The 16,926-nt window shown below is 48.2% G+C and overlaps 2 protein-coding genes across 6 annotated transcripts in view; both read right to left on the bottom strand.

The window, feature by feature from the left end:
• Window positions 1-1,399, bottom strand: part of NOXRED1 (NADP dependent oxidoreductase domain containing 1) — a 4,411-nt gene extending 3,012 nt beyond the window's left edge. The window contains 2 exon segments of the mRNA XM_065685790.1: window positions 124-313; window positions 1,396-1,399. Of these exon segments, the coding sequence (XP_065541862.1) occupies window positions 124-313; window positions 1,396-1,399 (194 nt within the window).
• VIPAS39 (VPS33B interacting protein, apical-basolateral polarity regulator, spe-39 homolog) overlaps window positions 1-16,926 on the bottom strand; it is an 18,526-nt gene extending 1,600 nt beyond the window's left edge. The window contains exons 1-21 of one of the 5 annotated variants that reach the window (XR_010613998.1): window positions 16,851-16,925; window positions 16,641-16,733; window positions 16,084-16,183; window positions 14,639-14,782; window positions 13,608-13,646; window positions 13,202-13,266; window positions 10,078-10,134; window positions 9,085-9,177; window positions 8,400-8,433; window positions 7,890-7,992; window positions 7,774-7,801; window positions 7,518-7,591; window positions 6,906-6,981; window positions 6,497-6,631; window positions 5,914-5,955; window positions 5,433-5,522; window positions 4,963-5,049; window positions 4,383-4,472; window positions 3,835-3,939; window positions 3,366-3,565; window positions 1,396-1,562 (exon numbers count right to left, since the gene is read on the bottom strand). Coding sequence is in view for 2 of the 5 variants with exons in the window: in XM_065685982.1 (XP_065542054.1) it covers window positions 3,545-3,565; window positions 3,835-3,939; window positions 4,383-4,472; window positions 4,963-5,049; window positions 5,433-5,522; window positions 5,914-5,955; window positions 6,497-6,631; window positions 6,906-6,981; window positions 7,518-7,591; window positions 7,774-7,801; window positions 7,890-7,992; window positions 8,400-8,433; window positions 9,085-9,177; window positions 10,078-10,134; window positions 13,202-13,266; window positions 13,608-13,646; window positions 14,639-14,782; window positions 16,084-16,183; window positions 16,641-16,733 (1,476 nt within the window). In the remaining 3 variants the exon portion in view is untranslated. The other 4 variants (XR_010613999.1, XR_010613997.1, XM_065685982.1 and 1 more) reach the window with 4 other exon arrangements.

Raw genomic sequence — 16,926 nt, 5'->3', positions numbered from 1 at the left:
ACCAACCAGTGCAGACCAACAAGGTCTGCAATGACATTTCACAATATGAGAGGCAGAAAGAGGTGCGCCCCATGAGGTCCCAAATGACAGCAGCACATCCAGGCTTTGAAATGTCATGGTCTGTTTTACCTGAGGAGAGGGATGGCAGTAACAAGGCTGTACACAACACAGGGGCTCTGGACGACAGGCTGAATGACAGAGCAGATGGACAGCACCTGTGCCAGGAGGCAACAGAGGAGCGCAACATCTGCCCAGGCTATCAGTTGAGCACTGATTGTTTAAAAGCATGCAAGGCCCTGCTTCTGCAGGTCTGCTGTAATAAGCAAGGAGAAAGGGACCCAAGAGCCCACAGAACCAGCACGGGTCACTTACCAGCAGCTCCAGGCACTGCACCATGGTTACCTGTGCTCTGCACATGCAGGTGAAACACAAACCACCACCCCCAGGCTGGGACCACTGACTGCCTGCCCAGAGCAGGTCAGAGGGACTTTGGCTGCTCCCCATCACTGTTCCTACATGGCAAAGGCAGCAGCAGAATGATCTGGAGCAGGCAGCCTCTCTGCCAGTAATGAACAGGCAGAGAGCTCAGCTGCCTGGCCCAGGTTCACGCAGGCTGACATAAAGCCTTTGGCTGAAACAGCCAAGCCTCAGGATCTGGCTAGCAGTCAAGATCTATAAAAAGCCATTTAATAATCCCTCCTTCCTCTCTGCCTGAGATGATTAGAAAGAGGATTTTGCTATTTCACGCATCTCCCTGGATAACTGTTCTCTGCACTTGTTTTATATAAAAGTTTACAGGGCAGTTGACAGTTCATACGCACAGTTGCTGTAATGATGCAGGCTGATCTCCTCTCCTGGCTGGGTATTCAGAGCCTAGCAAGCGGCTTGTCTGCTACAATGGACCCCCCACCCATGAAACAAGTAGAGGGCCACCTCTGTTTCAGTACTGCTATTCATTTAGGGAGATGCTTTCTCTGTTGAGTAAATACTTAGCAACCTGGAGTCTCAGTCACCAACCAGGCTTTTGTCAAATTACAAGGAGACTTTTGAAGAGCCACAAAAATGGGTGGGACTAAACTAAAATGGGCGTTAAACTAGCCAGCATCCAAAGAACAGGGTTGATGTCTCCAACACACTGGGATAGGACTGGTAAAAAAAAGCAAACAACTAGATTATTTGCTGCACAGTATGTTTCCAAGAAAATAATGATCTTTTGTACAACAGCATCCTCTGCTTCCCAACTGAAAAAAAAGGGGGGGAGTTTCCATACCTTCAATATTTTTAGCAGAAAAACAGTATTTAGTGAGTTCTACCTGAATTGCTATGAAAAAAAGTACAGTTAAAAGTCCATGTAAATGCAGCCCCATTTGCAGGCCCAGGCTGGGGAGCACTTACCCATGCTCTCAGGGTGCACATGGCACACTGCATCCTTCAAACTGCAGACCGAGATTAGGGTATCAGTAGGTATAGCCAGATCACAGCTCCCCTGCTGCTGAATTGACACATCTCCTTACACATCTGTATCATTGTCCAAATCACAACAGGGGCATCCAGGACCTATGCTTAGAGAATACAGATGTGAAGACTTATTTTATGGCTTCATCAGATTCCTCCAAGGGTACGTTCAGTTTCTCCCATTGCTCCCTGACAAATCCCATTCTAATCACCTTTCCAACTCCTACAACCAAGCAGTGTCTGGGCCTGGGGCATGTAGGAGAGCTGGCAGCAAACCTCACCCTAGCCAACAGCATCCTGAGTTGCCTTTGGATGAATGGTGCCAGCAGGTTAAAACCAGTGATTCTTCCCATCTAAATCCAGAGTGCTGTGTCCAGCTCTGGGTTCCTCAGTACAAAAGACATGGTCATACTGGAGAGAGTTCAGCAAAGGGCTGATGACTAAAGATGACTAATGGGCTAGAGCATCTTTCATATGAGAGGCTGAGAGCTTGGACTGTTCAACTTGGAGAAGGGCTGGGGGAACTTTTCATGTGTCTAATACCTGATGAGAGGGAAAGTAAGGACCCAGACTGTTTTCATGGGTGCCAAATGATGACAAAAGGCAGTGAGCACTAAGTGAAATGTGACAGTCCATCTGAAGACAAGAAAACACTTTTTTACTGTGAGGGTGGTAAAATTCAGGAAGAGGTAGCCCAGAGAAGCTAAGGTATCTCCAGCTGTGGAGATACTGAAAACCCAAATAGATACAGTCCTGGTCTGCCTGTTCCAGATGACCCTGTTAGAGCAGGGCTGCACTAGATAACTAAGAGGTTCCTTCCAACTTAAATAAGTCAATGAGGAAAAAAAAAGAAGAAAACAAAACAAATACCAAAAAATAAAAAAAGGAAGGCTGGAACTCAAACCTGCCCTCAGACTGGTACACCACTACACATAACCTTCACTTCTGTGGCAGCAAAGTCTCCTACATTAAAATTAATTCATCTGTACTGACAGCATTGAAGGAGTGAAGTAAGAAATTGCTGCAAGCAAAGCTGCTCCACGGTGACATGCACTGTGCTTTTCAGGACACAAGAAAATACCCCGCATACTCACTTAGTGGGAGGTGTGATAAATTGCTCAGGATTAGCACACAGAGTGACGAACTGCTCAGTATGGGAACAAAATATACAGCCCAAGGAGAAAGAGACAGCTTTATTTAAGGAACTGAAGTGAGGTCTGGAAGGATGAAGCCAGCAGTTGCCTGAGGAGTTGTGTTTCTGTGAAAGTGCAATTCAATCCTTCCTGGCATAACACTGAGAAAAGAGCTGCTGGGACCAGCAGGTTTGTGCCAACTGAGAGGGTCCCTGCTTGCTCTCCTTCCAACCCAGCAGGGCTCTGACCAGCTCCACACTAGGGGCCTGTTCTTCCCTGATAAAGGGATCTTCCAAGAGCTGCAGAGTGCCAGCACAAGGATACTGGGAGGGACTGCTGTCCTGGCTCTCTGCAGGAGTTCTTACAACACCTCTTTTCCTAGGGTGAGCCAGAACAAACCAGAGAAAAAAAAAAAGGGGGGCAAAAAAAAAAAAAAGGTAAAAAAAAAAAGCAAGCTTTAAGGTACAGCTGGTCCTTTCCTCCAACGTACTCTGATGCAGGGAGAACCCAGCCCAGTAGGCTTTACTCCAGCCACAGCCATGACTGAGGACGCCCAAGCCAGCTTGAGTGTTACGGGGACTGACCAGAATTATCTGGTAGAGAGACCCATGAGTGTGACTGAACTGTTCCTCTTGTGAGAGAAAATGAGCTCAGGCACCAGTCAGACCAAACATAACCTCCAGCCACCTCCTCTGTAAACAAAAACACTGCCTGGCTTATATAGCCAAGTCAAAGAGAATCAGATTCCAAAAAGAATCAACCCTGGTGGATTAGTACCATGGCTAAGCAGCTGCCTTCAACCAGCCTGAATGCCACTGTCCCACAAGCCACTGTAACCGACGAACGTTGATCATGCAATGAGTAGTAACAGAGTTGCTCTGTTGGCACTGGGCTGGGTTTTGCAGTTTCCTCTTTCACTGGCAAAGCAGCAGCCAAGCAGGCTGCTCCACAGGTGCTCAGTTCTTCCATCGGATTTGCTAAAAGAGAGAATGAGACATGACTAACATCAGTGTTGAACACAGATGCCTCAGGACCAAGTTAGTGAGTCCCAATCCCTGACAAGAACAACTACGGCCAGAGGGTGCTATTTCTATCAGTTTCACCCTTCGCTCCCATACTGAATGCAACCCCAAAGGTAAGATTAGCTTCCCAGCAGGGATAAAAAGTATCTAGGACAGCCATGCCCTTACACCTAATCTACAGCCATTTCTGATAGTCTCTGGCAGAAAAAGTAGATGTTTCTTACCATGTTGGTGAGAATGCTGTTAATCTTCTCTTCTTCTGCAGAGCCTCGCTCCACCTTGCATTTATATGCTGTCAGCTGGATGCGATCCTTTAGATCCTTATAGGTCTAGATAAACAGCAAAACCAGCACCCAGCTGAGTGAAGAGGACACTTACACATTTAGACGGTGCCCTGGAGATGAGCAGGGCAACTCTTCATCCCCTCCTCAAGGTCCCACCACAACTCTTCATCCCCTCCTCAAGGTCCCACCACAACTCTTCATCCCCTCCTCAAGGTCCCACCACAACTCTTCATCCCCCCCTCAAGGTCCCACCACAACTCTTCATCCCCTCCTCAGGTTCCCACCACAGCATCACAGCAAGTGAGCCACTAGGAGCTATTCTCCTGGCTCACTTGCTTTCCACCACGAAATGTACCACTGCTTCCAAGCAACAGGGATGAAACAAATCCCACAAGGCATGTAACAGCAATGGCACATGGAAGAGCACAGGAAAGCTAAGGAGAAAAATACTCTTGTCCCATCTCTTCACACACAGAGGAAGGATCTACCTCAATGGCAACGTCATGGCACTTGTATTTGGTGGCCAGGCTCAGCCGTGTTTCCACATCCTCCACCAGGCGCACATACTCCTGTAGCACCTGTGAGGGAAGCAAGAGTCTCTCAGCTCCCTTCTGCAGGTACCTACTGCCTCCTTCTCTCACTCCAGTCACAAAACCTTTCAAGGTTCAAAATCACACAGACATGACCCCTTCTTTCCTAAGGCAACAAGCTACCAGGAGAAGACTGTTCAGGGCCCCAGAGGCAGTAAAGCTTTGCTCACAAAGCTCAGAGTCCTAGGCTATCTCGTTCCTATGGATCAGGTTAACCATTGCCAGTCAGATTAAGCAAAACAAAAAAAAAAGTTCACGTAGTAAATGAAGGTGGCAATGCACCACGGGGAGAAAGATGCCAGACAAGTGTAGGCCCACTGTCCGTCTTGCAGTCAGACCTAGGACCCAGCCCTCACTACCATCCCATAGCTTGGCAAGCTGTTCCACTCCAAGCCAGGAATAGGCTCACCTGGGGAATCATTCACACACCAAATCCCAACAAAGAGCAGGAGGACATAAGCAGCAGTTCCTTGCTCACCTGCACAGGAGCATTGTTCCTCTGCAAGATTTCCACCACCCGGTGGAAGCCAATCGGTGCCTTCTTCTTGGTGTAGCCCAGCCAGTTCTGAAAAGAGAGCCAAACCCTCTGTTAATCCTAAATCCCTCCAGCCACCAGAAAATGCTTTTCCCCAGTGCCACAATGTATGACACCAACCACCATGTGCACCACAGGCAGAGCCCTTCATCCAGCGGCTGGGAGCAGGTTGGCTGAAAACCCTTTGATAACAGAGCAGGAGTGCAGAAAATCCCCTTCTCTGACCTTGTTGCTGCAGCCAAACCAGTCCCAGCAGAGGTCTTAGGCAGGGAGAGAAGGAATGTATTGCAGCAGAGGTGCTGGGCCCTGCTGAATTAAAACCAGTCTGTCTAGTCACTCCAGAACAAGCCAGCTATCAGTAGTAGATATCAGTACCTGGAAAAGAGTCCTCAGCAAGGCTTTCTGCAGCTCACCTTGGTAGTGAAGAGGGCATCCACATCATTCCAGGCTCGCAGCTTGGCACGGGCAGCAAGGGCAGTCAGCACATACTGCTTATCAGGAATCTGCAAGGCAGAAAGCCGCAGTCAGAGCACAAGCACAGCTCAGAAGGCCTGTGTGGGTTGAGTAGGAATGGCATCTGCCCCAGCCCTGTCAGGACCCTCACCAACAGCCAGGCAAGGAGAGGTATTGCCTGAGGCCAGTGCCAGCACTGCAGAGAGCAGGAAGTAGGGACTTGCAAGTGCTGCTGCAGCCAGGGTACGCTCAGTGAAAGCTTCTACATGGCTTCCACTTTCCCTTCTCAGCCTCCAGAATGACTGCTCAAGAAAGATGCCATGCCACCCTCCCTACCTCAGCACTGAGTTGCTCGAACTCTTTATACCCAGCCCCTTTGCTAAATACAATTTGGTTGCCCACATTTTAAAGCTAGCGTTGCCAGGACAGCAGAAGACTCACCTTAAATGTTTTCTTTAGGTTGGTGGGGCTGCTGAATGTTCCCTAGAGAGAGCAGACACGTCAGTGCAAACTCAGCAGGGCAGGCGAGGGGAGAGGATACCTCTTGTAAGGTGACTGCCTCACACAGGGTGAATCTCCCCAAGTTTTTACTGCTTTTTGTTCATGTCAGTGCCACAGGAAGAACAGCTGGAAGAAGAGAGCAACTATCCCACCCCACCAGCACTCTGGTTTAGTTTCCCCTACATCAACTGGTGCACATCCAGCACTTCCAAAATCAGTATATCACTATCTTGGACTCATGGGATTAAGGGCCAATTCTGACTTCTTGAAGAAATAAAAGACGGTAATTTCCAGGAGGCAACTCCCTGACATGCTGTCCCAGGTTCAATGTCCCATCTTGGAGCACAAAAGAAAACTACAAACTGGTCCCAGATGGACAAATAGCACTGAGTTTCTCCAAGTTTCTCTGAGGGATAAAACATGACCTCTCTCCCCTTCTTTCCTTAATATGCCCCAGCTTAACCAGCCCACATACTGAGGGATACAGAGACGAGACATAACCCTTATCCCACATCACTCTCACCTCAGCCTCTGTGTAGTGGTAGAAACAGGAATAGAAGAGAGTGGTCACTAATGGCATGTTGAGAATTGAAGCCTTGCGAGGATATTTCCTAAATATCTCTGACTGCCCAGACGTCTCCAAGTGCCGGTCGTTGGTCTGTGGAATCAGGAAGAGAGTGAACATGAGCCAAGGCAACTGCATGACCTAGCTGCAGGGAGAGACCTGGAGATAGTGTTGTGATAGCAATGCCTCAATGTGCCATAAAGTCTCATATCTGGTATTTCACACACATGCCTGGCACAGCAGCTTAGACAGCAGTTAAACCACACTAGACAGGGCAGGCTGAATAGATCCAAAGCAGTATATTGTCAGGAACAGGCAGAGATCTTGCAGCTAGTCCCAGTCATCTCCAGCAGGGAAGATTTCATACCTCAATGATGATCTGTCGCTCCAACAGGGTATAATGGTCTTGGATATGAGAGGCATCCTCAGCTGAAAATGGCAGCCTGGTCAGACATGGAGGGAGGAGACACTGTCAGCAACTCTTAACACAGTACACTTAGAAGGATGCTCTTCTCTACCAAACATCTTCTCCACAGGCCAAGGTGTGGCAAACATCCCCCCCTCTCCCCACTCTGAGTAGCTAGTATTCAAGCTTCTGCCCTGCTGCCCTCTCCAACTGGCTCTCTACTAGGAAGGCTCCAGAGAAGGCAAAATTAAATGACACCTCTCGCAGAACACACAAAGCTGATGCTACTGTGCTCAGACACCCAAGCTTTCATCCTTCACGACCTGAAGGGTTAATGTTCAGAAGGTTCCTGAAGCATCTTTGCCTCCAAGTAAGCAGCAAATGCTGCTGGACTAGTGATCACAAATTCTTCCTCTCTGGTCTACAATGTGTCCACAACACCCCACTGAGGCAAAACCAACATCAGCTCTCAAACTACGTAAGCCATTACACTGTGACAGAGGTCTAATTTTCTTTACCACCACCACCTGTGAAGCACTGACATCCCTCCCACCCTCCTGCATTTTTTCTTACCCAATGCAGCCTTTCAGAAACTCCCTCCTTTTTTCTACATCCTGTATGTTCAAATGTTCCCGGTACTGGGACAGCTGGAGGGAGAGGGAAAAGCAGCAGTCTGTTCTCATGGATTTCAGAAATACAGGACTCCAGAGGGCAAAACAGGAATGCAAAGCTCTTGTTGATGACCAGATATCCTGCAGCTGGCCTCCCCCTGCCCACTACACTCCCTCTTTCCTGAGGAAAGGGAGCTTCTGCTCCTGGGAATACTTACAGCAACTTCCTCAGTCCTGTCTAGGAACCTGCAGAACAAAATGAACAAGCATTAACTTGAAGGCAGGATCCTGGCAGTGTGCTCAGCCCTACCATGAGGGTGAGCAAGAGCCTCACCTGAGCAGATCCAGAAGCAACTTCTGCTCACCCGTCTCTTTGAGGAAATGGATCAGATGGCACAAGGCCACCTGCCGCACCTCCAGCTCCCGAAACAAGATCTCTGCAGGAGAGAAATGTACACATGGGTAAAGTAAGTTAGCACTGCCAAGCCAGAGGGGGCCAAGCATGATGCACAGAGCTGCAAGCCACTGGCAGGATCCAACAACCTTATCCTATCTCAAAACAGAGTCTTGGAGGCTACAGCATAGGAGAAGAGCCCATTCACTGGGCTGCCAGCTGAATTCACTCAATCACTGTTACCACTTACTGCTGCTCAAAACTCCTCTCTGGGGCCTTTATGGGCATTCACTGTCCCCCCTCCCATGTTACACTCGCTGCAAAAATATTTCATACTCAGTAAAGTAGCAATATCTCAGATGCTCTCTTTATAACTTTAGTTCAGTGAAAGAACTAGCCCCTCTGCCCTCAGCTGAAACACACAAAACCCCTGGCTCCAGTCACACTTACCTCTCCTCAGTGTTCGTTTCAGGAATATCAGGACCTGTGAGCACAGAGAGGCAGCTCTCAGCTGATCAGATCAGTCTTCACCAGAATTAAAACAGGCAGACAGCAAACTAGTCAAGGCCTGGGGAAGCTTTTGCAAAGGGCCTCTGAAGACACAACTCTTACAGCCTGAATTCTACTATCCACCAGACACAGAAGAGACAGTGAGCCAGGTCCACAGCTGCATGGCTAATCTCCTAAGTAATGAGACCAAGATTTACAAAGAAAAACCTTTCCATGAGAGACTCAAGGGCTTAAAAGACCTGAATGAGGGAAGATCTGACACAGCCCCATTTGTTGTCTGATACTTTGGAAGCCAGATAAACTGGAGGAACCCCTCAAATCCTCCGTGCTGCAATGAGCAAATTAAACCTTGGCATTCAAGAAACTGCTGCAAAGATCTGTAAGGCCAAAGGATCAGGTTCCTTGTTATTAACCTGGCATGAATTCTGCAGAGTGGCAGGAAAGCCAGAGGGAGTATGGAATCCCCAGTCTTAAGCTTTTACACTTTTCAGTAACTTTTTCATTTTAAGTAACGGACAACACCCCATCTTGCAATATTACATGGCCAGCTGCCTGCACGCACAAAAGCACCCTCTGCGGGGTCACCCAGGAAGTCCCAGCCTTATATGGCCCTAGCAGGACTCACAGCTGTAATGACATTTCCGTCATGCCCTGCCACAGCTTCATCCAAGAGCACCAGCTTGTCCTGCAGCGAACGAAATCTTTCAAGAGAGCAGACCTGGAGACAGAAGAGGTATTAGCAGGGTTATACGGGATACCAGACAAGTCCCAGGCTGAACCAACCCCCAAGGTACTACTTATTCTGCTCCTATAAACCTTTCAGCAACCTGAATAACTGCCCTCTTAACCAGCAGGGACCTTCTTATTTAGCTGAATCACATGCTCCATGATCCCTGGGACTCTGTTCACAAAGGCTGCAGAATTAGCTCTCATTATTGCCCAGGCTAGGAAGCAGACATTGTGTGCTCAGCACAAACACTCTTGTAGCAAGGCTAAACTTCCCCGCACAGTACAAACCACCAGCCCTGACAGGAGGCGGGAAGTCTCCAGGGCCCTTTCCACAGGGCAGGCAAGAAAAGCAGAGTTACAAGACTTCCTCCCTTCTTACCCCATAAAGGCCTCTCAGCCTTTAGTTCACCTGAGGCATTGAGGAAACACGTGCAGGGTAAAACCACAAGCTGCCTGAGTGCTCACTGCAAACTGAGACAGCTGAGCCTGATTCCAGCTCCAGTGTAACCCAGATTGCTTCAGTCTTCCTCCCTCCATTTGCCACCAACTAAGAAGCCCCACACCCTGGGACTTTTTTCCATAAACCCAGCCCCAAGGAGCAGAAAGGGTAGAGAAGGACACAGCAGCACAGATGCCTCCTGTCATAGACTAGCTGAGGGGATGACTTCAGGTAAATAATGCAGCAAAGCCTTGCTGCTCCTGAGCTAATGTGATCCCAGCACTGCCACCTGGCAAAGCAGCAGGCAGCCAGACTACCCTGCTAGATGCTGCAAGTAACACAGGTCCCCTCCCTGGTCCTGGAACAGCCAGGAGCATCGGAAACTGTAAGCCAGTTTAGGACCACCTATCCTCTGTCTCTTGCAAGCAGGTGAGAGTGGAAAGTCCTTACCTTGCCCCTCTGCATGCGCCTGACTGTATCTTTGGGGCTCCAATCATTGCTGTAATCCTGTCACAGGAAAAATAAAGAACTCTTGAGATTTGAGAGGCCAGATCATGTAAGCAGTCCCCAAGCTGCTTTCTACTTGTGCTGGATCAGAATGATGGCCCATGTGTAGCTTCTGAGACTCAATCATCTGCTCTGGGGGGGTCCATAATACGATGTGTCTCTGCAGTGTTCAGGTGCAGATGCTGGGCTCTCAGACCCTGCATGCTGGTGGGGAAGTAAGCTAGACACTCAGATGCTAACACAGTTTTTCTATTGCCTCAGTAAGGTCTGTCATCATATCCTTTATAACAAGTGCGTTTCAACAGGCTGTCTTCCTTGCAAATTATAGTTTCAATGTTGCTTTCAGAAAGACAAGCAAAACAGATGCAAAACTGACAAAACCAAAACTGAAGGTGAAGGAGTTTCTTGATATAATTCAGACAATTCTGCTGGTGAGCATTCCACAGCAGTGTGGAGAATGCAGGGATAACAGTCTCAAACAAGAGCCTGGAGAGTTGCACAGGACTAGTATAACATGACAAAAGCACTGAAGCCTTAGCAAAACTATCTTAATATGCTGTCACTGCTGCAATGACCAAAGTTCATAGAATCATAGAATCATAGAATAGTTAGGGTTGGAAAGGACCTTAAGATCATCTAGTTCCAACCCCCTTGCCATGGGCAGGGACACCTCACACTAAACCATCCCACCCAAGGCTTCATCCAACCTGGCCTTGAACACTGCCAGGGATGGAGCATTCACAGCTTCCCTGGGCAACCCATTCCAGTGCCTCGCCACCCTCACAGTAAAGAACTTCCTCCTTATATCCAATCTAAATTCCCCTGTTTAAGTTTTAACCCATTACCCTTTGTCCTGTCACTACAGTCACCGATGACTAGTCCCGCCCCAGCATCCCTGTAGGACCCCTTCAGATACTGGAAGGCTGCTATGAGGTCTCCACACAGCCTTCTCTTCTCCAGGCTGAACAGCCCCAACTTCCTCAGCCTGTCTTCATACGGGAGGTGCTTCAGTCCCCTGATCATCCTCATGGCCCTTCTCTGGACTTGTTCCAACAGTTCCATGTCCTTTTTATAACCTTGTGGGTAATTTCTTACTGCTAAAAAGTTCTTCGCCTGTAGCTTGCAGACACTACAATCTGGAAGCACTACATAAAGAGGCAGTGGTCTGACCCATTCCTGAACCAAGACTCCAAGAATGCACCTGAGTCTTTGCGAGGCACTCGAGCCAGTGGCTGTAATTCAGCCTTCCACCTCAAAAGAGCCAGAGAAAGGCAATAACCAGAACCAGCTCTGAAGACATTGTATTTTAAATTCATTGAAGATTTATTGAAAGAAACAAAATGGATTCATCCAGCCCTGTTAGGGGACATGAGTGTCTCAAATCAATGTGTAGCTGAGTGTCACATGTCCTGAGCATCAAGGCTCCCTCCAGCACCTGTGCCCAGTGGCAGCTCCTCAGCCTGTCACTGAGGCTCCTCAGCCTTTATTCACCTCACTTATAATAACTCCTGCCTGCTTTAAGGGGCTGTACAACCCTTTTCCTTCCGGCATCCCTGCCTCTGCATGCACAGAACAGAACACAAGAGGGCACACTTATTTCTCCTGATTAGCTTTCAGGAAGTGCCGCCTGTTAGATTATGTGTTTAACGGCTAATCAACATAAGCACAACAACCTAGAAAGGCTAGGATGGCCAAGGACAGGTGAAGAACGCCCAAGAACCCAATAGACGCAATCTGAGCACACCAACTTGGCCACTCCTTGCCACCATTAAATGAGACAGATTAAGTCATTCCCTATTGCATAAAACCCTTCAAGATGAGTAAACCAAAGAAATTCTCCTCAAACACCATGCAACTCTGGAGGCACAAGACTTAGTATGACACACAAGGAAAAGAGAATCCTAGGATGTTTTAAGAGGGTTGTGTAAATGTGTGAGGATTGTTACAGAAGTTTACAGGAAAGACAAAAAGCAGGGAAAGGAAGGGAACATAATGAATAACGCAAGAACAAGCATGGGAAACTAGAGGGAAAAGGTGCTACAGAGTGCCAGCTAAGTTAAACACACGGATAGTTAGTGTGCCTGTCCCATTGAGCCCTGCAATGGATCATTGCAGTCTATCTTATATTCTCATTAAATTCTATACTTAACTACCTCCTGTGTGGGTGGGCTCTCTATTCCAAGTGTATTCATATGAATGCTAATGAACTTCAAGCTCAACCAGCCGCTGAGGAGAATAAGCAGTCTTGAGTACCAGGAACTGGAATGGGACCACGAATCCTAGGGGCTCAAGGGTCTAGGTGCCAGCAACTGGAGGATACTGGGGCCTGGGATTCAGCTACGTAACAACTGGTTGTCTAAGACCAGCTACTGGAGAGACAAACAGTGTGTTCCACTAGGGGAATTCAGTCCTGGTCAGACAGAAAGAAGGCTCAAGATCGGGCTTGAGTGTTGTGTGTTTATGTGTCTGTTGGTAAGGGCATCTGTCTCTGCTAATCCATGTGGGCAGCTGTGACAGTATTGTTAATATCTGTATCTGTAGGGAATATGTGCTCAGTCCTGTCATTGGCTAGACCTGGGGACATGTAACTACAACCTCACACCTAGCAGGAGGAATTCACCCAGTCCCAAAGTCCACTAAATTCTAAAACACCCACTACTGCCTGTTTGGGAGAACATTCCTGCTAACTGGAGCTCCACCTCTGTGCAACTCCCTTTTAGAAGCCTTCAGATATAAAAAATAAAAAAGCACACATGATGCCAGCTCACCTGACCCAGCATGAAAGCAGCTTACAGTCAAAGCACTATTTAGAAATACTTTTCACAAAGACTGCTGGGCCATTCATTAGGAGAAGGAGTAACTAAGACCCTGAGCAAAGCTCCCTCCTGAGCAAAAGCAGAGATCACCTAGATTACTGTGAGGATACATTTTGCAGCTCCTGTCCTATACCCTGCACTGTCCTCCGCTGTCTCAAACAGCGATTAAACACTTCCCATGAAGCCAATGGAGGACAAAGTTCTCCTGGCAGTACTCTGAACTCAGCACATTACAAACAGAAGCTGCTCACCTTGTACTCAGCTTTTGGTCTGCGCAGCTCTGGGGCATAGTTTTTAACTCCCGTGTCAGAGAGGGCTGAAAGAGAAAGGCAAAGCCGAGTAACACATCAAAATCCTGATTCAGAAACACCTCCAAAAACACATTCCCTTTTTTTTTTTTGTGGTAGAAGACCCAAACTCAAGCACCAACTGGCAATTCGAAGTTGCTCTGAACACGCCAGTTGACAGTTGTGCATACACAGATTACGCCAAACCACCAGCCAATTCGTTCACTTCTTTACTGAATGGCTTTCAGGCAACCCATGATTCAGTTCCCTTTCTGCAACATAAGGAAGAATACACTTCCCTTTTATGGAAATGCTTTGGTTTACGTAAATGTGCACCTCTCCCAAAATGAGGCAGGGATTCAAAACTTACCATCTGAAAGGGACTGGAAACTTGGAAGTTTGTTTCGTCCTGAAATCAAAACAAACACTCATGAGAGACTGCCTATTTACCAGCAACATCTCTTGCAGAGGAAACAGAAGCCTATACTGCAAGCCAGTGTGCTACAGCTGTGCCACTGTAGAACAAGCCACTCTCTATACCAATTCACACTACACCAGCATAGCTGGGGCTTGTAGCCCAAGGCTTTGAAATTGTCTGTGGCATGACAAACCATATCACAGCCCATCCCTATCTGCCCTCTTGTTGCTAAGGCCTGGAGAGAGAGAGCCTGAATTCGCTCATCCACCTGCAGAGCAGAGGCTCAAGCACACAGCACTGCTTAGGCCATGGCAACACAGCCAGCTTCATTCACCAGGGCTGTGATTTGAATGCCTTTCGTTATCACTGTATTATCAAAGTTAAGAGTAAAAAAGCACCCCAGAGAGACAAAGTAAAAGATGTTTTGTTGCCCGGCTGTGAGACAACAGAGCTGAACTCTTGCAAGCTGTGCAAGTCTCTTCACAGCCTGCTGCACAGCTCCACCCCTAAGCAGCTATGCTATCACTGCTCCTACCACTGATGTACTTTGCTGGCCAAACTGTAACATCAGCAACAACCTACTGAAAGCCAAATAAAGGATAATCAACCTGTCTTCTCTACAGTACTGAAGATCAAATAAGGCTCACGTGGGCTAAGCCAGTCCCTTTTTAGTCTGCTCTCTTCCATGCAAATGGATTGCTGTATAGTGCTGTGTTCTACCTTGCTGTTCTGTGGCAACCTGGTTTTTAAGGAGCCATTATTTCCAAAACACCCTCCCATGCCATGAGAGCATATGATCTTCTACACAAGACAACCTCCAATCTCTGATCAGTAGGACATACACTCTCACATTGAGGAGAGATCAGAGCTTCTCTGTTTTGCAATACACTTGAGAGAAAACAATTTACACTAGATAACACAATGGCCCCTTGACACTCCTGAGGGAAAACCCATTTGTCCACATTGTATATGAGCAATCTCACCTTTGAATAAACTGCTTAGAGAGTAGGAGGAAACTTGTTTGGGAAAAGCAGCATAGGAGGATGAGCCTTTCTGTAGGCTGGAGTCTCGGCCCTCCAATGAGCTGGTGCTGCTGGAGGCTGTCTCTTTGATTGACCAGGAGATACCTATGTGCAGACAGAGGTAATTCATAACAGAGAAAGAGAAAACCAGTCTTATGGCACAGCAGGAATGTTATCAAGCGTGTTCTGCTCAGTTAGCTCTGCACTAGCACATACTGATTAACTGTGACTCTCAGCACCAAGCAGATGCAGTGCACAGAATCCTAATCTCATGTAATAGTGCTTGTTAAACATTCTGTATTCTCCTGCAGAAATGCTTGATTTCAGCAGCATTGTACAGCCAGTTATGGCTTATATAAAAAAAATGCACAGAACACCCAACAGTTTTGTGTTATTGCATATAAAGTATATGCAACAAAGGGATAATCCTTGTTCTAAGGGTACAGAACAAGACAGAGAATCCCAGACTTACCTCATATTACAGAAGCATAAGAGCATACCTTCCTGAACACTGGAAAACTAAGACAGTTTTCTTCCCCCCAGAGACAAAACAGCTGTCAGTGTGCACATGCATATGCTGCCAGTAACAATGCACGTCTCCCTCCAGCTTGTTTGAGACATAGTTTCCCTATTTTTCATGCAGCTGCACAACACACACATTTTAGGACAGAGTGATGATAGAGCAAAAATGGTGATAGAGGCCTCGGGTAGGAAACGAAATGGCCTGGACCAGAGGGAGGAGCTACAGCACAGGACAAGAACAGACTCTTTGAAGGTCCCCTGGGTGATCCAAATGTAAATTTCCACTGTCTGGAAATTTACTTGTCTAGCAAGTACCACAGACTCAGTGGGTCAGGAACTCCAAAGCACAGCAGAACAGACAGTCCGTGGGTTGTGAGCTTGCTCCCACCACCACTAGAAACACATTTGCTTAATGCTTACAATTCCCTTTCAAACTTCAAGCATAACAGTCAGTCTACAAACACACACTAAACCTTGGAGTGTCTCCTGAAAGCGCTGTGGGGACAAAGCACAGAGAACTTTAAATGGTGCCATTTCAGGCAGCAGCATGAAGGAAATGATCACCTAGAATCCTGCAGGCCAGCTGAGGATGATAAATATCATGGCATAACCTCCTATCTGCCCTAAGCTGGGCTACGTATTAGGAAAAGCACAGTGAATTCCCTCCACTTGTCTGCGTTCCTTGACGTAATTTGGGCTTCTGCTCAGTCTCCAGTGAATCCACACAGGTAAATCAAGTGACTCACAATGTGACCTGAAGAGACTAGAATTAGATTTGACATGTAGGATTAGGTAACACGTAGTATTCCTGAGCTCAACTAAACCATGTGGCTTAAGTGTTAAACTCCTGTCTCAGGATAATTTGCAGCACTTCTTGCACTTACTTCCCACAGGTTCTCCACTCCAGCTGACCCTCTCAAGGTCATCATCATCATCATCGACGATATCCCGAAGGCTATTCACTGCCTGTTTGGATTCCTTTAGCTAGGGACAAAGGAAAGGACTTGTATAAAGATCACCAGTGTTGCAGGTGTGCTTTGTTCCCTATTTACTTCAAAAAACATCCTTCAGAGCTGTGAACACTTCTTCAGCTTCCACTGCCTTTTCTGGAAGAGGCATTTTGTGCCTGTAGGTGTTCAACAGACACAGCTAGCCCTTCCCCACCACCCAAAGAAGGCCCAAAGGCCACTGACACACAGGCACAGGTCAACCCGCAGAAGGTGCGGTTTGGTGCGCAGGTGAGGAACCACTGTCCTAATGAGATTCCGGACCAGCCACCGCGGGAGGCGAGCCGGGAACCCGTGGTGATCTCCACACAGGGCAAGAGGTAACATTCCATTCCATCCCCCCCTACACCCTCAGCGGAGAGAGCCCACAGGAGGCCTCACCCGAGGACGAGGATCTCACAGGGAGCCGCGGCAGAGGCGGGCTCGGACCGTACCTGTGAGAGCTCGTCATCCTCGTCATCGAAGGTGAAGGCCCGGAACTTGGAGCTGTGCCAGTACTCCTCCTCGTCCGCTCGAACCCTGCTCATCTGCAACGGCACCGCGCGGCAGCCTCAGCGGAGGTCACGGCCCCGGCCCGCTTGTCCCGTCCCGTCCCGTCCCGTCCCGTCCCGTCCCGCCCCGCCGCCCCCCCCGGCACCGCTCACCTCCCCGCGCCTCCTCTCCCGCGCTAGGCACCGGCTCAGCGCAGCACGGCAGGGGAGGAAAGTGCGGCTGCCGCGC

This window comes from Lathamus discolor, chromosome 6, assembly GCF_037157495.1.
Source record: "Lathamus discolor isolate bLatDis1 chromosome 6, bLatDis1.hap1, whole genome shotgun sequence".
NCBI classification, from domain to species: Eukaryota; Metazoa; Chordata; class Aves; order Psittaciformes; family Psittacidae; genus Lathamus; species Lathamus discolor.
The sequence above is the reverse complement of the archived record's forward strand: the minus strand, read 5'-3'. Positions and strand labels throughout refer to the sequence as shown.